This window comes from Marmota flaviventris, chromosome 9, assembly GCF_047511675.1.
Source record: "Marmota flaviventris isolate mMarFla1 chromosome 9, mMarFla1.hap1, whole genome shotgun sequence".
NCBI lineage: Eukaryota > Metazoa > Chordata > Mammalia > Rodentia > Sciuridae > Marmota > Marmota flaviventris.
The window spans coordinates 46,935,262-46,958,423 of record NC_092506.1 but is presented as its reverse complement, the minus strand read 5'-3'; the positions used below and the strand labels follow the sequence as shown (position 1 = coordinate 46,958,423).

At 36.3% G+C, this 23,162-nt stretch overlaps 1 protein-coding gene across 1 annotated transcript; it reads left to right on the top strand.

Moving 5' to 3' along the window:
* The first annotated feature begins 688 nt into the window (after positions 1–688).
* On the top strand, positions 689–12,828 carry C9H11orf58 (chromosome 9 C11orf58 homolog). The gene is made up of 5 exons (XM_027942346.2): positions 689–902; positions 6,712–6,795; positions 9,577–9,637; positions 11,114–11,223; positions 11,732–12,828. The coding sequence occupies exons 1-5, from the start codon at positions 840–842 to the stop codon at positions 11,960–11,962; spliced, it is 549 nt and encodes a 182-aa protein (XP_027798147.1). The 5' UTR covers positions 689–839; the 3' UTR covers positions 11,963–12,828.
* The last annotated feature ends 10,334 nt before the right edge of the window (positions 12,829–23,162 follow it).

Below are 23,162 nucleotides of genomic sequence, written 5' to 3'. Positions count from 1 at the left end.
CCTAATTTTAAAAATATTTTTTAAAGAAAAAAATAAAAGAGGATTCTAGTGGACACAGACTTGGTGAAAACTTCAACAGTATAAGGACTATAGACCACAGCAAGTCAGACTGGAGCACTAAGTCTAAGGCTAACCACACAGCCTTGTGGAAAGCGGACCGGAATTCCCTCAGGTGGATCTGTTTCAATAATGGCCAGTTAACCAGCATTCAATATCAAATTGAATTCACTTCGGTCTGAGGAAAATGGCAAGATATTCGTGTGAATCTCCTAAAAGCCTCTTATGGGCAACTGACAACACATACCAGGGTGGGAATGGAAGAAGCCATTTATAAAAATGGTTTTTATCCTGGGTATTCAATTGACCTCAAGCATTACATTTAAACCTAGGTGCTTAACTATGAGGGACGCATTTGCCCGAGTGGCAACGTCTCAGTGAAATGCGAAAACCTACTAGGCCTCGACGAAGCTCTCTCTCTCCAAAGCTCACCACTATACCCTTCCGCGGGAAAGCTCCCTCCACAAGCCGAAGGAGGAGCCTACGAGGGCACTCCCGCCACACAGCACGAGCTGGCCGCTGTGCCTCCTGGGAATTGTAGTTTTAATCACACACTTATCTCTTATTGAGGCCAGTATGGAATGAAGCCGGAAACTACAACTCCCAGGGTGCCTCGGACCGGCGAGCGGCCGCCGCGGTGACGACTGTGGCGGAGAAGGCCCGGAGGGGCTCTGCGTTCTGGAGTGGCGCTACTTGGGCCGGTGGCAGATTGCGGGCTGCTGGTGTCGGGCTGAGGAGAACCGCGAGTGTTTTGGACATTTCGCGTCGGGATCCGCGCAACGATGAGCGCTGCCAGGGAGTCTCACCCGCACGGGGTGAAGCGTTCAGCCTCCCCAGACGACGATGTAAATAACAATGGCGGAGTGGGTGAGGGTTGAGGCCTACTGAAGGCTGGGGTAGGCCGGGAAGGGTCGACGAAGGGGGAAGAAGCGCCTGAAGTGGCTCTGAGGGGGAAGGCCAATGGGGGGAATCACGAATAACTGGGAAGTGTCTGCCTTTCTTGATAAGGATCGGAAGGTTTGAAGAGGGCCACATGCTGAGAGCCAGGTACCTGCGTAGAAAGGGCGATTGAGGAAGGAAATCCTGATACGGTCGAGAAGTGAAAGAGCTTAGTCAAGGGATCGTCATTTGCGTGTTGGATGGTCGATGAAGCTGATTTCATTGGCCTTTCTATTCACCATAGAGACGGCAAAACCGTCCCTGTTGTTAGGTTTGAAATGTTCCTATGATAATGGCGAAATGTTCGTGCACATTTGAACACTTTCTCCGACCTGGAGTAATTTTGCAGTCTACTGTTGATGGTTATCTTTAATGTACTCGTAAAAGTGAACAGCTGCATTGAACCGAAAAAATTGTACCAGGGACGTAATTTGGTACCGATATTTGGTAATGTGGTGAGGTCTAAGACAGTGAGACCCAGAAGCCCATTTTGATAGCATACCTTGTTCTTTCTTCGCCTTACCCCCAAACCTTTTCCTTATCAGTTTAAGTAACAAAAATGATAATTCTGTAAAGTAACCCATTAAATATTGACTTCTAAGCTAGGTCTTGGGAATTAAAAGATGTAAGTGTGGTGCTTACGTTAAGCTCTTGCATATTTGGCCTAGCTCTAGCGCAATGTGATGGAAACTGCAGATAACCAGTACTTGTAAAAAATTGTCCTTCATAGAATGAATAAAGGCCTTGGGAACACTGATAGGAAAATTATTGGGAAGGGGTCATGGAGAGGTCATCTTTAAAGACCATGGAAGGACATTTTTTTTTTCCTCCAGTTATTGTTTAAAGCACTGTCAATTTCTGAATGTGTAGTTATTTTCAGTAATGCAGTTAAGTGCCTTTCACAATATCTTTGAACCACACTGGCTCGATACTATTTTGTGCTCAATGAGATGGTGCTAAGACCCACCTCTCTATGGGTGGAAGGTGGGATGTGGACACAAATAGTAAGAATCTTTAAGGAAATTTATTTTTAGCTCTGCAGAAAGATTAGTAATCATTGGAGATTTGGGAATAATGGTTATACACATGCTTAGGTTTATTCATATCCCCTATTGTCCCTGCAACTGACATTGAGATTTTTTTTCTTGTTAATATTGTAATTAAATATTTGTCATCAGTTTGTACAGGTCTTTTTAACTAACTTGGCTGTGATTTTAAAGGTTACTACATTGTTTTTCTCCTCATATTTAACTGTGACTCAATTGCTAGGATATCAGATTTCCTAAATTCAGAAATAAACAGTCTTTTAAACTTGACCAAAAAACTGCAGGTAATGTTATGTATTTAGCAGAAAGTTAAAGGGATATTTATTGAGTCTCTACAGCTTCTGATAAGATCAATTTAAACTAGAAGATTTTTAATACCATTTCCGATCCTATAAGCATCCCTATCTCAAAAAAGAAAAAGGACTAGGGTCCTAGCTCAGTGGTAAATAGCCCCTGGGTTCAAACCTCAGTACCCTCCCCTGTCCAAAAAAGGAGATGGTTATGGTTCAAGATTAGGATTTGGGGGCTGGGGTTGTAGCTTGCCTGTAGAGCATTTGCCTGGCATTCGTGAGGCCCTGGGTTCGATCCTCAGCAACTAAAAAAAAAAAAAAATTAGGATTTGGAAGCAACAAGTAAAGTATTATTCTAAAAATGATTATGTTGCTAATGTTACAGTACAGTGACCTGTACCTCTTTCATGAGATTTTTATTATTTTTACTGGTAATTGGGAGTTATCCTTAAGTACTTGTTTTAAAAATATTTGTTAAATCATATATTTTTAAACTAGACTTCAAAACTGTAGAAAATCAATTATAATTTGTAGTTGGTCAGCAGTTTCTAATGAGCAGCTACTTCTTGTAAAAAATAAGTCTTTTTGCCCACCGATGTCACATAACTGGGAGTAATAGAACATTTAAGAGATATTAAAATAGATATTAAATCAGACTACAACTCTAGGAAAATGCTAACAGTGTAGAGTCACTAAGATATATATATTGAGGAAAATTGACTGCATAGTAAAGAATATTAAGGATGATGGCAACTTAAAGGTTCCATCAGTTTGGTTGGAATGGAGACATGAAAACTACTTATAGGGAGTGGGGAGGTTCATTTGAGTAACTGGTGGAGAACCTCTAGAAATGTTATTAGACATTAATTACAGAACATTTCTACTTTAGACTGTAACTCAATTAGAGTGATCATGTGCTTTTTCAAATGTAGCACTTCAGCAAGGTACTTGTTAAACTTTGAAAGAAAGAACTGGAAAACTTAATGATATTATCTTTAAATTAGGATTAGTTGTTGTAGGTAATAGGGTTATTTATGTAAAAACACTGTAAAGGTGTTGGCTTTTGGGGGGGAATGTTGGTGCTAGGCATTGAACCCAGGACCTCAGGCATGCTAAGCACCACTTACTGCAGAGCTACAGCCCCAACCTTTGTTTGCTCTTTCAGTAGAAGTAGAAGATCAGAAAAGTTGGTTTTTAAACCATTGTTTTAACTTAATTCTCTACATTTTGTTCATAGACTACCTTCAATGTGCAGTTTAATTTGGTCATGTACAGTATGGTGTGAAAAAAGCAGAGGACTTAGGGCCAGAGAACTGAAACAAATCACCTGGCTCTCTGAACCTCAGTGTCCTTATTTGTTAAATGAACTGTTATGAGGGGATTTTGAGAGACTGTAAGTGAAAATATAATCATAGATTATAAAACTTTCCAGGTTGAGTTTCCCTTGTGCTTAGGGCCAGATTTTTTTTGAGTTTGAAATATATACGTATGTATATGTAAATATGTATGTATGTGTATCTTGGGGATAGGCCCCACATTTAAATAGGAAATTAATTTGTTTCATGTGCATCTTATAGCCTGAAGGTAATTTTATACAATATTTTTAGGTGCTCCTACATTTTGATTGTGATCTGAACAGAAGATCAGATGTGGAACTTTCCACTTGTGGTGTCATGTTAGTGATCAAAATGTTTTGGAATTTTAGAGCTTTTCAGATTAAGGATGCTCAAGCTGTATGCAGTTCTTAGGTGTTATATTTTTAAGACAGAGTCTTAAAAGAGGTCTGTTTTTATAGATCAGGAATTAAAACGAAATTAAATTTTACATCTAGGCTCACAGAGTAAATGATATAATGCAACTGAAATCCAAAGCATCATTAGTACTTTTTTAAAAAGTTTTAAACCATATTGAACCAGAAATAGTTAAGACCAAATGACCTATAAAAAGATATGAGCAGTCAGATGGAAAGAAGTAGAGATTTGTAACTTAGGTAGCCAAAATTATGAGAACATGTAATCCCTTCCACCAGAAAGAATTTAGAAGAACCACAAGTGGGTCCAGTGTGTTACAAATGCTTTAACCCTAATATGCCCAGAAGTAATTCTCATTGTTTTTATATTCTTTTACACTTTTATGAATAATTTTCAGAAGAAAGAATAAAGAGGTAGTGAAAGGGGCCCTATTCAAAATTTTAATACAAATTTAACAATAGCAAACCTAAATTTCTCTTCTATGTTTTTCTGATTTTTAAAATTTTTTTTTTCAGTTGTTCATGGACTTTTATTTTATTCATTTATTTATATGCGATGCTGAGAATTGAACCCAGTGCCTCACACATGCTAGTCAAGTACTCTACCACTGAGCCACAACCCCAGCCCCATTTTTCTGATTTTAATAGTGTATATACACAAGAGTTCACATTCTCTGAATACAGCTAATTGCTCATCAGCTGTTGTGTGTGAACCTGGAACATACAATTTAAGATTTAATGTTTATTTCTAAAAGCTTTTAGCTTTATCCTTACTTCTCATTCTTTTATTGGCAACATCCATCTAATAACACTTGAATTTTTTTGAAATTTTTGATTACTTAAAATTCTGTTGAGCAGGGGTTTATTGTCTTTGCTCCTTAATTACAGAACATTTCTACTTTAGACTATAACTCAATTAGAGTGATCAGTGGATGGCTTTATTTCTAAATCTTTTCTTCCATTCACATTTGTATATACACCTACATTCAGCCTTTGTCTACTTACAGACACAACCAATTAAATTTTGGTCCACAAACATCATAAAAGATTAAATAAAGATCACACATCCTTTTTGAAAAATGAGATGATCCAAACTCTTATTGCAGAATATGGCAAGGTAAAGTTCTTCCTGTTGAATGACCCTCTGGATGCGAGTACCATTATTTCTTCATTTGTCCTTGTTTTGTTGTTGCTGTTTTTCTTTGTCTCACATCTCTTGATTTGGAGAACAAAGTCTAGTATTTCATCAACAAAGAACTCATAGTCTTGAGATTTTTGCACATAGTGAATTTCATCTTCATTGTTAGTTTATAGTTGTATTGCCTATCATTTTGCATTTGCCTGTATTTTGTTTATTTATTTATTTTTTGTTCTAATCATGGTAAAATGCCTTCTGTCAGTTTTCTTCTCCTTGCCATTATGGGTGGAAGAGGAACAATTCTGAATTCTCATCTGAGTACAATGAATTCTAAAAGCAGACTACAGAGACATGATGACTTCTTCAAAGATGATGATGCAGTACTTTGGACACAATGAGAAAAGCCTTCCACAATTATTCTTGTTTCTTCTTATTATTTAAGTCATTTTAACTTTGGGGGGAATAATTGATGAATTGCAATAAAATGATTCTTAACCTTAATTTTAAGATAAAGGGAAAAACAGGGCTGGGGCTGAGGCTTAGTGGTAGAGCACTTACCTGGCATGTGTGAAGCACTGGGTTTGATTCTCAGCACCACGTATAAATAAATAAAGGTCTATCAACAACTAAAAAAAAAAAGAATTGTCACAGAGGAAAATTATCTCTTAAAAAAGGGGGGGGGGGGAACAGTCATTAGAATTCCATGATATGTTTTAGGTTTATAAAATGATTTAGTGGGCCCATTGATAATGCAAGGTAGAATTAGTTTTTAGTCTGTTCTTTTAAAAAAAGAAGTATATTTTCTTTGTTCTTCAGAAAATCTTAAAGAATAAAAGTGATAACATCTCAATTCTAACTAATAATAACTGCTCAAAAGAAACTGAAATTAAAATTAGGTCCAGTGAATCCTGATGGTATGCTATCATTAGCATATCACTAAAGCCAGAATTTTTAAACTAAAAATTGTTGCAGCCTTTTGGGTTCAAAATACTAGATGCTCTAAGCCCCTTTAGGGTTCTAGGGAAGTGGGTATCAAATGTGATCTTCCCATCAAAGGCATTACTTGAGAATTTGTTAGAAATTCCCTAGAGGGTGGGGACATAGCTCAGTAGTAGAGTGCTTGCCTAGCATGCACAAGGCTCAGGGTTCATTCCCCAGTACCTCAGGAAGAAAGAAATTCCCTACCCCAGACTTACTGAATCTGAAACTGAGGGTATAGAACAGCAATCTCTTTTAACAAGTCCTTTGGGTGATTCTGATATATGTAAACTTTTGAAACTGAGAGCTCCGGCTGCAAAAGAAGAATTCAGCTCAGATGAAATTAAAAAGGAGCATATTTAAATTCAAATGTGACACATGTCCTTAACTTTCCAAGCATGAAAGACTATAGCTGTTTATAGTTAAAATCGACGGCGGGGGAAACTTAGAGACTTTAAATTTTTTAATTCTTCTTTTTATGCTAGAAAAGTAATCAACTAATTTCTTTTCTAGCTTGGATCTAGCAATTGGGAGGCAGCAGACTTGGGCAATGAAGAGAGAAAACAAAAATTCTTGAGACTTATGGGTGCAGGCAAAGTAAGTATCACATGGTATGCCTTTTTTATCTTTTCTGTGAAAATGCCTTTTTTTTTTTTTTTTTTTTGGTATATGTTAAGTAAGAAGGACTGAATACACTTTGTTCCCATTTACCTGTTTTGCATGATTACTTTTGGCTTCGGAAAAGAAACCCAGCCTAATCAAGCACTTAAAATTTATAATATTTCTGAAACCACTTCCAGAATTCTCAGTGCTTCTCGCAATATGGTTGGAGACTTCATAGAGAAAATGTTGTTTTCAGGAGATTCAAGCCAGAGGAGAAAGGAAATGTAAAAGTTTATGATTTGTTATCTGTTGGCCTGATGGTTTTAACAGAAGGTATTTCTGAACAGGTTATCTGGAACCTATGTGAAAAGTCTTTTATATTTCATAGCTGTCTCCAACTAGTGGTAGTAGCCACAACATTTTACTTGTTTAGTTTTGTGGGGTTTTTTTGTTTTGTTTTGTTTTGTTTTTGCTTATGTGTACAGTATTGAGGATTGACAGGCACTACGCTGTACCACTGAGGTACCTTCCAGCTAATTTTTTAAAATTTTATTTTGTGACAGAATTTCAATAAAGTTGCTGAGACTAGCCTTAATCTTGAGGTCTTCCTGCCTCAGCCACCTCAGTAGCGTGGATTACAGGTGTACACCATTGCCCCAAACAAGATGTTCAATATATTTTATTCAGTTTAATGAACATAATAGAAGGTATAAAATATGGATACCAAGAAAATGACACCTATTAAAAAGCCTTTTTTTTCCTAGCAATATATTTTTACGCGTAAATACCGTGGTCTCTAAACATTTGTTTTTTATAAGCAGGTAAACTAACTTTTATAATATTTATAGTTTGTAGTCTTCCTACAAACTAAATTTGAAAGAAATAGAAAAACATTTTTTTTCTTTTTAAGGTACCTTAAATGAAATTCAGCCCTCATTTTGTCATACAAAAGAATACATTCATGTATTTTACCAATAATTATTGATTACCCACTACCTGCTAGGCTCTGTATTAGATTCTGTGGGTCACAAATCAATAAGACATGTTTGGAGTCATCATATAATAGAGGAAACTGGATAATAATAACAGTACAGAATTATAATTGCCATGAGAGAGCCATACACATACTGATCTATATCTGAAAGGTTGAAAAGGAGTAAGCCAGACTGCATCAGTTGTTTTGGGGATAGGGAGAAGTCATGTAAAACATGAAGACCTATATATAGGAAGAATTTATGTAATATCTCATAACTCCATATTTCCCAGTAATTTTTAGCTTGTCATATAATCTGTAGCTTGAGTTTCTCTTGTTTCATGCAAATAAAACCTTTGTTATGATTTATAAAGTAAGTAATAGATTAGGGGGCTCTCTTACCATGAGATATTCCTGGGGCATTAGAAAATGGTGGAAAAGTTAACTCTTCTGGTACTTAGAACATCGTAACGTAAAATTTTGAAAATTTAGCTATTAGTAAATAGGCTCTTTATCATACATTAAATTCTTTGTTGTAGCAGCTAGGAATGCAGCCTAGTGGTAAGTCACATATTCAGCCTGTGCAAGGCCCAGGGTTCAATCCTCAACACCAAAACACAAAATAACACAAAAATTTTTTTGCTGTAGAAGCCAAGATTGTATTCCTGGTCTTCATATGAACTGTTTAGATATTCTGTTTTATGGCTACCTAATACATTCTTCATAGTAGCCAGCTAGCATGAACACTCTTTTGGTCATAGGAAGAACCAGCTGATAAAGTATGAACAGATGAGTACGATACTGTCATCATCCTAGAATAAGTTGATGCCATTATATTTATATTCAAACCTGTCAATGGGGTATCTGTTTTGCAATCTACAGCAGCAGCACATTAAATCACTGATTTGTTTAAATGTAGATGGCATATAAAGTAATAGTGTTAATGCCTGAAGCTTTTTAGTGTTATCATCTTTTTGTGTGAATATGTCTTGCCATTGTTTCACAATAGGAAGACTCCTTACTATATCTTCACAGAAGATTGGTTTGAGATTGCTTTACAAACTTCCCTTTAATCATTTATTATATGTATTTCAGTGAATAATTTATTTTTTGATCTTATGAAACTAAATATAAACCACAGTAGATTGGATTGAGATTAAATCTATAACTTTGAATCAGATTGTTTTTATACTTTCTAGTATTAGTATTAGATTGTTTTAGATTCTGTTCTTTTTTGACGGGTTGAGATTAGGAGTTTCTTACAGCCTAATAGCAAAGAGTTTTTTGTGATATATTGTAAACAGTAATGATTATTTTAATTTTTTGTATTTAAAAAATCTGTTACTTTGTACATTCTAAGTCTGTTCATTGTTTCATATTTCTTTACCTAGATAGACTCTGCTCTCTTACAATGAGATATTCCTGGGGCATCAGAAATGGTGGAAAAGTTAAATCTACTCATTTACTGGACTTTTAAGACTGAATTTTCTAGTTATCTATCCATGTCATTTAAATTTTCAACCTGATCTCTACTTTATACTCTTTCCCCTTATTTTGCTCTGCTTTATTTTAATGACACTACCTTCTCTACTGCGATTTGCTATTGATTACATTTGTCCATCTCCCTTACCCATCCCTGTCATTGCCAGAATGTAAGTTGCATAAAGGCAGAGTTGTGAATTTATTCCTTTGGCTCTACTATATCCCAGAAGCCTGGATTAGTTTTCATTACATAATGGACATTCAGTAATTATGCTAAATTAGAAGACTCAAATTCTAATGTATTTGCTACTTTCTTATAGAAAGAACATACTGGTCGTCTTGTCATAGGAGATCATAAATCAACATCTCACTTTCGAACAGGTAAGAAAGTCAAATAATTAGAATGGAGGTGCTAAATTTGGTGTATGAAACAATTGTACATACTATTAACCTCTGTACATAGTTCTGTTAAAATTGAAATAGTAGAATTGCAAATGTATGTATATTACATGAAAACATGTCCCCTGTATCATGTAAAGTATAAAATATGGGTTTTGATTTAAAAGATAAGAGTACATATCATATATATAAATAGTCTAACCAAGAAATTAACCTTTTTCTGTTTTCATTTTTACTAATTAAGAACATATATTTTACTTGTATTGAGATTTTTATACCTAATCTTGCCAACTGTGATATGTATAGAATTCTTTTTCATTGTATCAGTTGCTTACCATATCATGTATAGTTGGCATATTTTACTGCTTTTGAGCTTATTTACTAAGTTCTGTCCTGAAGTCTTTGAAGAATATACATTAATTGCAGTCTGAAGAAATAAACTTTTTTTTTCTTTTTTACTACTGAGGGAAACTTAATAAAAACTGAATTTGAATTTAGCTTGTTGAAAAGTAAAATTTTCAACTGTTTAAAATTGATCCTATTCTCCATTGGATCAATTTGTCTCTCATTGGATCATTGTCTCCATGGACATTATTAACAATGCATCATAACCTAGATTGAACTCAATTTTTTAAATTATTTAAATTAATTTTATAGGTCTAATATATAGCACATTAGAAATTAATGGGTCTTTCATTTTTCTGATAAACAGTTATATCAAATTGATTTACTTTGCTACATAAGGCAAAAAAAATGAGCTTTGCAGAAAGAAAAAATATTTTAACTGCTGCATTTACTCTTAAAACTGGGAACTTAATGAATAAAAACAATGCAGAGCCCTACCATTTGAAGAAAACCTGAAATTCCTCTTATATTGATAAAACATGGCAAAGGAAACGCCAGTTATATTGGTAACATTCCCTTTCTTGGGCGGTAAGTTTGTTTGTAGAGTTGTTTAGTGTCCTGCTGCATAAATTAATTACAACAGAATTATATAAAATAAATATACAAATGTCACATAATAATTTTTAAGTTTATGTTGCTTCAGTTAGCTGATAAGCAAAGACAGGCATAAAGGAGAACCATTCAGAGGTCATTTTTATATATTCATTCTCTGAATATAATTGTTTGCCTTTTAACTTTCTTTCCAAAAATAGATGGGATGCTTTTGTTTGTTGGAGATTTTTGTTTTGTTTTGTTTTGTTTTGTTTTAGGTGACTTAGAGAAAACTTTCAGAATAGTCATTATATACTTCTGTAATTCAGAGGGCTAATTACTAATAACTAATCATAAATACATCTTTCAGTTATAGAAACCAATCCACAAAATTCATTGTAAAATTAGTCACAGAGTATTCAGCCCTGAATATAATGGCATCTGTATTATGGGGTTTTTTTTTGTAATCAGATGTTTTTATTAATTTGACTGAAACATAACCAAAGTACAATGGACATGCAGGGGAAGAAGACAAGAAAATTAATGAAGAACTGGAGTCTCAATATCAACAAAGTATGGACAGTAAATTATCAGGAAGATATCGACGACATTGTGGACTTGGCTTCAGTGAGGTAGTGATTAACTTGTTTTCATTGATTGGGAAGATAATTTCAATTTGATATCATTTGTTTCTGTTGGATTACACTAGCAACCAAGTATCCTAATGGAGATAGCTTTCTTTGTACAGATATTTAAAATATTATTACCCAACCATGTCTTTCTAGAGATAATCAGATATTTTTTAACACTTTAAATGTATTTTCCAATAGTGGCTTAAACATACAAGTTAGACCAAATATTTTATATAAGGGTTTACAAGAGTTCTTTCTCAATTGTTGCTTAGGTGAGCTCTTTTTTGTTATGAGTTAATTTATTATGAGTTAATATATAACTGGTTGTTCCACAGAATATAACATGTAAATATATGTATGCATAATATAATATGCAAAACATTGGTAACTGATTTCCACATAAACATCAATGGTTAATTTACCTTACTAAGAGTCTTTCCCAGTTTTTATGCTGCCTATCCCAGTTTTGATGCTGGTTTTACAAAGAACCTCTTAATTGATGTTTTAGGTAGAAGATCATGATGGAGAAGGTGATGTGGCTGGGGATGATGATGATGATGATGATTCACCTGATCCTGAAAGTCCAGATGATTCTGAAAGTGACTCAGAATCAGAAAAAGAAGAATCTGCTGAAGAACTCCAAGCTACTGAGCACCCTGATGAAGTGGAAGATCCCAAAAACAAAAAAGATGCAAAAAGCAATTATAAAATGATGTTTGTTAAATCCAGTGGTTCATAACTCCCAAACACTTAGTCTTTGTATTAAAAGTAAGCCTTATTGTTATAATGCACAGTGGAGGACTGCTTATAGAGCACAGACCTTTGTATTATAATTTTTAAAAAGGCCCTTTTAAATAATTACAAAGTGTTTGCTTTCAAATGCCATTCGTTACACTTTTATGGGCATGACTATAACCATTTTGTAAAGAGTAAGAGTTGTATAAAATAAATAAATACAGTACTCAACTTCCTTTCATATTAGCATCATCAGCCCTTTAACCTCACCTTTTACCCCTTCTGATGCATTGTGGGGAAGACACTTTTGTGTTTGGTAGCTATTTCATCCTTGTTTTTGTTCCTTCATATTTTTCTCTTATAAAAATTTGATACTGTGATGTGTTCATGAAAAATATTCCTTAACTAATAGTTTGTTAAAGTAGAATTATTCATCATGGATATTTCTGCTGCCAATCACAATCTAAATTATTGTTGGCAAAAGATTAGCTATTTAGTTTACTCTTACCGATTCAGTTCTGCTCTTTTGGACCAAAACAACATGAGAGCAAGTACATTAATCAAAGTCCCAAGTTTTCAGTTCTATATAGGATGATGGGACATATTGGGTTAACATCTGTTGGGTGGGAATTCAGCTGACATACATTTGGAATGTATAATCCCAGCCTTTATAATAATTTGGATTACATTGTATGTTGGGTTTTTGATAAAATTTGGCTAAATTTTTACAAATGAAATTATTTCTCTGATCATTTAGTCCTATCTATTTAGAAATATGTTAAACTGGATTTTTTTTTTTTAAGCAACATGTGACCAAAGTTCATTTTTTTTCTCCTTAAGGTCTAAATAAAGAGAAAGCAGTTTCCCATATTTGGTTGTGATACCTTTGTCCTCATTGTCTAAAAATGAGGAACGGGCTTATTGACTAAGAAGCTGAAACAAGAAATTCTCTTCATTTTATCCCAGTGCTGTTACTTGATTGTCTAATTACTAAAAGAGGTATTAGTTTCTAATTTTATTGATTCTGTTGGAGTGAGATTAGAATAATCTGTGGCTATGTGGTTGATTTGTACAATGAATTAACATGTGTTATGGGTTAGTCAGTGGATCTGAATAATTGTTTCCAAGTAACAGGTTCAAAGATGTGAGCCAAACCTGTTTGTGAAAGCTAAAAATTTTATATCTAGTTAACTTAAGTATGTGTTTGATGCGTTTTCCCCCCAAGTACTCTATCATTTTGTAATTTAGAATGTGCTAGAGTGCAGCAACTAAAACAGGTGATTTCCAGTTATAGACTGTGTATTGCAATATTTTTCATATATCTGGCTCCTAAAGTATGTTTTTTTGTTTGCTTTATACTTTTTTTAACTTCTCGTGTTGTTTGAAAATAGGTGCCACCCTACTATTTAAAATAATGAATTTAAGTGACAGTCAATATGTATGACATTTAACATACTTGGTTTGTAGAAGTTTGGCTTTATTCAGCTATTTTAATAAGAATGAGAGAGACCTGTGTTATGTTCTAAAAAGTGAGCATTTTCATTAATTCTTGGTTTAAACATGCTGGGTTGCTTATGAGTCTTGGTTCTGATGTAAACAGAAGCATCTTCTGAAATAATGACACTGGAAAATCATTTTCATATTTCTTCATCTCCACAGAGAATTCTGATTTCAGCTCATGTGTTATTGGGCACTAACAATTCAGGGTTAGGGTAAATTTAGGTCTGTTGGTTCATGAGTCCTGGCAGTACATTAAACATAATAGCTGTCTTTTTAAAAGCATAAACATCATGGATTTTTTTTTAACTCAGATTGGAAGAAATATATTAAAAGAAGATGGATGTTATGTAATCTTTCTACCTCTACTAAAGAAAAAAAAAAATCAGGAGGGAAAACATTACTTTTGTACAGTGAAACACTATTGAAAAGTTTCAAATGGGCAACTTTTTCCATGTCATGGATAATTTCATACCTGAAATGCACTTCTCCCAAATTTGCCTATCAAATATTTACATGTACCAATAATCTAATAAGCCTTTTTATTGAAAATGCTTTCAATAATAGATTCCAATGTCATTTGTTATTAGGGAAAAGTTTCAAATATTTTCAAAATCTGGGAAAACAACGTACAGAAAAAACCTGGGAATGATTAAGGTATAATTTGAAAACAGGTCACATTCAGCTCTATTCTTTACACCTGTTCATGTCAAGTCAATTCTCCCTAAGGGTTTAAAAATCTTTATTCTGAAACTTATGGCCCACCCCCCTGCCCTATACACTTCATGTGTCCTTGGCTCTGTAGTACAGATTCTTATGTAGAAATTCCCTAATCCTCTACCTTGGTGTTAAGCTAACCTCTAGCCTGACTTCATGTCTGGGTCTCCATTCCTCATAAGTAAATTGAGGATAGCAGTGTGACCACCTTCTATAGTTAATGCAAGAATTAGATAAAACAAGTAAAAAGTTGTGTGCACAAGTAGGTAATGTGATTAATAAATGCAAGCAACTGTAAAATCCTTTGTATCTTATGAACCCAGTACTTTTGATGTCTTGAGTCTTAGACCTCTTCTTTAACCTATTAGTGTTTGTTTTGTGGTCTGAAGATCAAATCCACAGTCTTGTGCATGCTAAACAAGCAGTCCACTACTGAGCCAGCCACATCCCCAGACCACTATTGTTTGTTTTTGTCAGCATTTGCAGGTGTTTTACATGTTTTTTAGAAGTTTGCTCCCAGGTACCACACCATGTGCTTCAGTCTGATCCTCTCCACCTTTTGTATACAATTTTAATATCTTGTTTCTCTTACTATCTAGACTTCCATCCCCTCCCTCAGTCCACTCCAATGGGACTTCTACCCACCTTTGACACACCACATTGAAAAATTTTCATCAAATCAAAAATTCTTGTTTTCCTAAAACTTTTCTTGACTCAGCAGTTCTTGCCATTGTTAACAGTCTTCTCTGGAATATTCATACTCCCACTGTATATGAAGGGGTTCAACACAATTTCCCAGTCCTGTGCATTTACATGTACTTGTGCTAAAATTACTTCCTTTGAAACCAGTCTTTCACTGGAGAAAGGCAACTTAATTGTTTAATAGTCCCAAGGAGCACAATCTTTTAAGGGTCCAAAGGAACAATTTGAAACATTTTTATTGAGGCTTGAGTGACTCTGGCAATTCAGATGGTGCTATGGTTTGAATGTCCCCTCCAAAACAGATTTTTTTTTTTTTTTTTTTTTTTTTTTAAATAAGTGCCTTCATGAATTCATTGACTGTTACGGGATGAAGTTACGGGATCAAGAGAGGAGGTGTTGGCTGGGTTTGTAGCTCACTGGTAGAGCCCTTGCCTAGTATGCATGAGGCACTTGGTTCAATTACCAGTACTACGTGCAAAATAAAGGTATTGTGTCCACCTACAACTAAAAATATTTTTTGTTTTTTTCACACATTTTCTTAACCCTTCCACTCTTCTACCACCAACAACAGCACAGAGGTCCTCAGCAATTGCTGGCACTAATGTTCTGGCACTTGTATCTTGGATTGCCCAGCCTCCAGAAGTGTAAGAAGTAAACTTGGAGATCTATAACAAGGTCTTGCACACACTAGACACACTACCACTGAGTTAAGTCACCAGCCCCCCCCCCCCCTTTAAACAGTCCCCATTTCTCAAGTTGACCTCAAACTTGGCTCAGGTGATTTCCTGCCTCAGCCTCCTAAGTACCTGGGAGTACCTGGGAACTGCAGGCACTCCACCACATCTAGCTAAAAATGACTTTCCACCCCACCCCAGTGCTGGGTTTTAAACCTGTGTCCTCACATGCTGAGCAAGTGCTCTACTGCTGACCTACATCCTCAGTTGTCTTTTCATCATAAATTACCCAGTCTAAGGTATTGCTACAGCTAGAAAGCAGATTAACAGATCGTTTCCAGTTATGCACTCAGTGAAACCGGTAAAGAACTGATAGGTTTATTATAAATATTGATGAAAGATCACTGATTTTTTTTTTTTTAACCTAAATTTTAAGTTAAGATTGAGGGGCTGGGGATGTAGCTCATTGGCAGAGTGCTTGCCTAGCACATGCGAGGCACTGGGTTTGATCCTTAGCACCAAATAAAAATAAAGGCATTCTGTTCATCTACAATTTTTTTTTTTAAGTTTCTAAAAGTCTATCATTGACCACTTTTTCATATGAGAAAGATTTCTCAGTCCTTTTGTTTCTAGAAATAGCAATTTTCTCTTACAGGAACTTGAGTTACATACATGCTGCACCAACTATCTCCATGTCACTGTTGTCATTCCTATCTTCTATTCCTCTTGTGATTTGAGCACTGTATTCTGTCATTCCAATTTAATTTTCATTTTTATAATTAATTTTTAAATTTTGTCCTTTTCAACTATTTCATTCTTTGTTCTTTCATATCTTCTATTTCTGAAGTGGTTATTTTAAAGAGATGAATTTTTAACTAAGATTAGTTCTGTGAAATGTTTCATCATAACTTTCAAATGTTTTGAGGCAGTATTTTTCTGATTATTGAGCTCATCTGCCATTTTTCTTTCTACTGTATCCTCATACAAAGCTTTGCTAGTTTTTTATTGTTTGATCAACTATAAATATTTATTGAGCATCTGCTGTGTACCAGGATTTATAGGCACTGTGAGTATAGCAGTGAACAAAATCAGACCCTGCTTTAATGAAGCTTTCATTCTGTTGGAGGGGAGATGCATGACGACTATATGCTTTAGGTGATGATAAACATGAAAACAGAATAAGGAGATACAGTGACATTACTAGAATAAGTGAGGGGCAGCAGAGGGTTACAAGGTGAATTCAAAAAGATAATAGGAATAAGATCATAAGAGCATGAGATAAACTTTGGTTTTTATTCTTAGGAAAATGAGAAGACCTTGGAGAATTCTATTATTAGAGCAATATGATCTAATTAATATGGGTTAAGATGCTATATTTTTAAGTACTATAGTTTAAAAGGTTGGGGGGAAATTTAGTTGGGAAGCCAACTAAACAGGCAGCACAGTTACAGCATTACAGCAACATTCTAGGTGTGCACAAAGGTTTGGACTAAAGTGGGAATGGTGGGAATAGTGAGACATCAATTGTAGATAAGTTTTGGAAGTAGAGCCAACAGAATTTGCTAATATTGGAATGTAGCGTGTGAGAGGAGTCAAGAATGAGCTCTTGGGAGAGGGGAACTGCCATGCACATAGATGGACCCATCTCCCCTGGCCCCCAATATTTGGGATTGAACAAGGCCTTGTGCATGTTAGGCAAGTGATCTACCACTAAGCTACATCCCTAGCCCTTTTTGTTTTAAAATATTTTTTTTAATTGTTGATGAGCCTTTATTTATATGCATTGCTGAGAATCAAACCCAGTGCCTCATGATGAGGGGCAAGCACTCTACCACTCAGCCCCAGCCCCAGCCCTCCCCAGCCCTTTTTACTTTGAGACAGGATCTCACTAAACTGCTTGGGCTGTGTTGAACTTGCAATCCTCCTGCCTTAGCCTCCAAGTAGATGAGACCACAGATGTGCACCATTGTGCCAAGTGTCTGTGGGGATTTCATGTTGGGAAAGGGTCAGGCTAGCAGAACTTTCTTTCATGATTTAAGGTTGTGTGTATGAACCAATGCAGAGCAGATGTTATAGGATTGTTCCAAATGCAATGTCTTTTTGTCCCTGACACTTCAATAGACAGATCCTGCAAACAGCTTCACTTTGAAGCACTCTGAGCGGCTTACTGAGGTCCTGCAGAAGCAGTCATCCTCCTCATACTCTGATATTCACTACCTTTCCAACTCTGACCATTTTAGAGTGAAGAGTTTCAGATGTCTCCTAGTTGTGTTGAAACTGGAGTCTGCACTTCTGTTTCTCATTCTGCTTGATGCTTTTGGGTGGTTTCCAAGGGAAGAGAGAAATGACTTCACTCTTCTGTCTCCAAACTGGAAGTACACATTAAGTTTTACACCCAAATTACTATGGCTCAAACCCTGTTGACTTACTTTCTGACTCTTCAATTCCCCATCCTACTCTCAGAAAGCACCCCACAATTATTTCTGGCACAGGAAAAAAGAAGGAATATCTCCTGAGAGTGTTCTCCACAAAGTATGTCCCTACCATTACCAAACAATGCTTTCCCTGTTCTCTCAACTCTGGACTGCTGTTCACTGCCCTCAACACTGCTTCAAGAAGCCAAACTTCTACCTCTGGAAAGGGGCTCTTATGCTGTTCCCAAAGCCAGGATGTTGCCTCCAAAGACTGAATTCCATACAGTGTCATTTTGCCTGCCAATCTCTTCAAGCTACATGAAACCATTCCCAAAAGGATTGTTATACTGAAAACAAAAGATCGGTTCTGAGGTTCACATAGTTAACACATGAAACTCAGTTTTGAACTTCCAAATAACCTAAGTCCACTGGTGATATGCTTTATCAAGCATACTATTTCTTGGTATTAAGTGTTAGGCAAAATTTATCATGTAGGTCTTTCTTGTCTGGAGTATATTATCTTTAGACCAGTGGTTCTCAACCAGGAGTGATTTTTGCCCCCTCTCTAATAGGAACATTTGGCAATGTCTGGAGTTTTGTTTTTTTTTTTTTTTTTAATTTGTTGACAGACCTTTATTTTATTTATTTATATGTGGTGCTGAGAATTGAACCCAGTGCCTCACACATACCAGGCAAGTGTGCTACAGCTGAGCCACAGCCCCAGCCCTGGAGATATTTTTATTGTGTCACAACTGAAAGGTGCTACTGGAATGTAGCAAATAGAGGCCAGGGATGCTGCTAAACATCCTCCAATGCATAAAGATCCAATTCCACAAACAAGAGTTATCTGGCTCTTCCCACAACCAAGAGTTCTCTGGCTCTAAGTGTCAATATTATTGAGACTGAGAAACTAGTTTTAGACTCGGGAAAAATGACCTCCCACTTTAAGACCCATGGTTTTGAGGGCCCTGCATGTCACAATACATATTTAGCAAAGAGCATGCGGTACCTCTATCACCTAGAATGTGGATGTGGCTCTGAGGACCAGTACAGTGTAGCCTATAGCCTTAAACATTTACCATTGTGACTAGAAATTTTTATTTGAAATAAAAGGTCACCATGTCCAAGTTTCATGAAGGTTGTAAGGAGTTTACTACTGCCAATGTCACTAAGAGACACTGCTTCAGAGTACAGAAGAATTTGAGTGGCAGAAGTGCTTCAATAAGAGAGGACACTGATTTCTCCAATCCTTCTCCCATGGATGTAATACACTCTTGCAAAATGAAATATTGTTTCCCAGAGTGGTAAATAGAGTAAAAAGTCTAGCATTCATTTAACTGGGGAGTGCCTAAAAGACAAAGCTGAGAGGACAGGGAAAATCAATTTTTCAAGAGATAATGAATGAGAATCTTCCCAAACTGACAAAAGATATCTATCCACAGATTTGAGAATCACTACAAATCCCAAACAGGATAAATGCAAAGTTACACCAACGAATTCTGTGGTAAAAGTACTCTGAACCAAAGATGAGAAGTAAATGTAGTCAGAGAAAAAAGACACATTCTCTTCAAGGGAACAGAAGTAAGACAGCTAACTTCTCCAAAAGAAACAAGAAACCAGAAGACGACATAAGTGATGCCTTCAAAGCACTGAAATAAAAGAACTGCTATCTACAAATCCTATACCCGCTGAAAATACCCTTCAAAAATAAAGTTGTACAGATTTGTGTTGCCCAACCCACACATGGCTTAGGATTATTAAGAAAAGGGACACATGTAAGGCAAATCTCACACTGAATTCTAATTTCCCCCAAAGTAATTTTTCAAATTACCCTAAAGGAAATGGAGTCCACACCAGTGGCAATCTCGTTAGGTAGATGAGACAGAGGGGCACATTCAAGCCTTTTAAGGTGATTGGGATTTGGAGGGAAAATACAGGAGATGGGGGAGCATTAGAGTTGCCCAAATCTGTACAAAAATACTTTCTTGGGTCCTCAGTGGCTCCTAAACTGCACATGAACAGGAGACTTTGGGAGTCTATCAAAGCATCGCTGCTTGGAGACTAATGGTGATGTGGTTTCTGAGGCTCTCTGACACTCCTGTTGGGATGGGCAATCCACACAGGGGGTGGTGGGAGGCAGGGAGTGGTACCAAAAGTTCAATTCCTGATCCCTGCCTTTCTTTCCTTGGCTCCAAAAAAGTCATAGCTTTACTAGCCCTCCAATGCCTTCAAACGTTTTTGTTTGTTTGTTTGTTTGTTTGTTTTCCCCCTTTTGGTATTGGGGATCAAACCCAAGAGATCTTTACCTCTGAGCTACCTCCCCAGCTCCTTTTAATTTTTTATTCTGAAACATAATCTCACTAAATTTCCCAGGCTGGCCTTGAACTTGCAAACCTCTTGCCTCAGCCTCCCAAGTCACTAGGATTACAAGCTTATACCACTGTGCCCAGCTTCAAACATATTTATTTATTTATCTCTGTGATGCTGGGGATTGAACCCAGTGCCTTGTGCATGTGAGGCAAGCACTCTACCAACTAAGCTATATCTCCGGCTCCAAACATGTTTTTTATATTTTAGTCTGCTTTTTCTACTTGTTCTTAGTGGGAAAGATGGTTCAAAGTAAATGTGTTTACCATTGTTGGAAACAATTCTTTTTGTCTACGAAACATTTTGGGAAAAAAAAATTCAAGGCCTAAATCAATAGGGATGCATATATTGTGTGCATATATTAGGAGACTCAATATTGTAAAAGATGCAAATCTTCCCAAAGTAATCTACATGGAAACCTGCTCAATTTAAAAGGAAAATCCTACTGAGATGGTGGATGAAAATTGGCTATTGATTCTAAAGCTTATAAGTAAATATAAAAGACCAAAAAAACCTTAAAGACATTTGTGAAGAATAAGAAGAGTAAGATAGATGCTTTGCTTTCTGGGTATTAGAACTTACTATATATCTCTAGTAATTAAAATATTATGATATTGTCACAGAGATAGACAAATACAAAACATAATAGAAAAGAATGGCCCTGAAATAGGCTCACACAGATTCTTGATTTATGACAAAATCAGCATTAAGAAGTGACAGTTCTTCAGATGGATTGTAGATCTGTGAAACACAAAATAACAAACCTCCTAGAAAATACCATAGGAGAACATTTTTATCACTTGAGTATGGGAAGACTTTTTAAAACAGGAAGCAAAACAAACTATAGAGAAAAAGTTTACAAACTCAACTATCTTAGAATTATCCGTGTCCATTCATCCAGACACTATAAGACAGTGCAAAGGCAAGCCCCAGAGTGAGAGAAGAGATTTGCAATACATACAATCCACATGGCAGAAACTTCTTGAGCTCTGCCTCACATCCTCTCAGTTCACATTTTACTCTGTTCCTGCAATATTACTGCTCCAGGACTGGACACAACTGTCCTTCTGCCCCTGCTACCTCCATGATCATGTGAAATCACAGGTGTGTGGTCTGGAAAAGTCAGAGCCTTAACACCTTATGGGGGATCCCTTGGACAGTGGGGGTCTTGGACTAAAACATAAAACTATCTCTCATAACTCAGGTGGATAATTTTGAGGTGCATCCTACACGGCCCCTCAGATGTCAGTGAGATTAAGCCCATGTTTTCTACAACAGTGACTGACTCAAGAAGATACCCTTCTTTGGTTTACCAAACTTGCCTTTCTGCTTCTGTTCCTAGACATATTTCCCAAATAAATGTCTTCCCTACAAGCTCTTGCTTCAGGCTCTTTTCTGGGATAACTTAGTCTAAATCTTTACTCCAGAACCCTACAATCCACTCAGAAAAAAAAAAAAACACTGAAAAATGCTTTATAAAAAGTAAAATCCAAATGGTCAGTGGATGTTTAAAAAGGTGTTCAGCAGAGCTGGGATTGTGGCTCAGTGGTAGAGCACTTGCCTAGCACGGGCGGGGCCCAGGTTCCATCCTCAGCACCACATAAAAATAAAGGCATTGTGTTGTGTCCATCTACACCTAAAAAAAAAAAAATAGATTTTTTTTTTAAAAAAAGGTGTTCAACATCATTAATAATCAGAAACATGCTAATTGAATTTTTCATAGTTATCAAAATTACTTTAAAAAATTAACAAAAGGTTTTGGTGAGTATATTAATTATCCATCACTGTGTAACAAATTGCCCCAAGATTAATGGCTTAAGACAATAAACATTGATCATCTCACCATTTCCACAGGTCAGGAGTTGGGGCTTCCTGGCTACCTCTCACTCAGGGTCTCTCACAAGGCAATATTCAAGGATGCAGCCTCAAGATTCCACTGGGGGAGGACCCACAGGCAGAAGATTCTCTTACAAGCTCACTTCTGGAGCTATTGAAGGTCCCAGATCCTCATGCTGGTTGTGGGTCAGTGACATCCAGTCCTCACTGAACGGGTCTCCACAGGTTAGCGCACAAAATGGCTTCCCTCACGATAAGCAAGTAAAAAAAGTGAGGAAGGGTGCCCAAGATAGAAGCCATAGTCTTTTTGTAACCTCATCTTAGAAGTGACACCCCATTATCTTCTGTCATATCCTAGCTTCAGCCCACACTTAAGGAGAAGGGGTTAGACAGGGTGTGAATATCAAGAGGTGAAAATCATTGGGAGCCATCTCAGAGGCTGACTATCATATTAAAGGTAGGAGCATAAATTAGTACTATTAGTTTGTCACTTTTTACCTAAGTTGAGGGTATACTTATATACTAAAGAAATGAGTGTATATACCAAGACACACATAAAATGTTTACAGCAGCATTATCTTTAGTAGCTCCCAGCCGAAAAAAACCCAAATGTCCTTCAGCAGCACAAGTAAATGTTGAATATCCCTTTTATGGGATATTAGATAGTAGGAAAAATGAGTGAAATACAGCTACAAGCTACATGAATATAATAAGCATGATATTAATAGGAAGAAACCAGACACAAAGGAATACATTCTTTATTATTACATTTGTACACATTTCAGAAAACAAATTGAACTAAGCTATAGTCATTTGGTGATGCCTGCTTAAGACAGTAAACCATAAAGAAAAGCAAGTCAGTAGGTACCACAGAGTCCAGAAAGCCACTCTGTTGAGGGCCTATGAGTGGGCAGGGCAGGAAGAAGACAGCCATGACCTGGCAAGTTGTCTCTTGACCGAGTGTAGTTACACAGGTGTTTGCTTTCTGATTGCACAT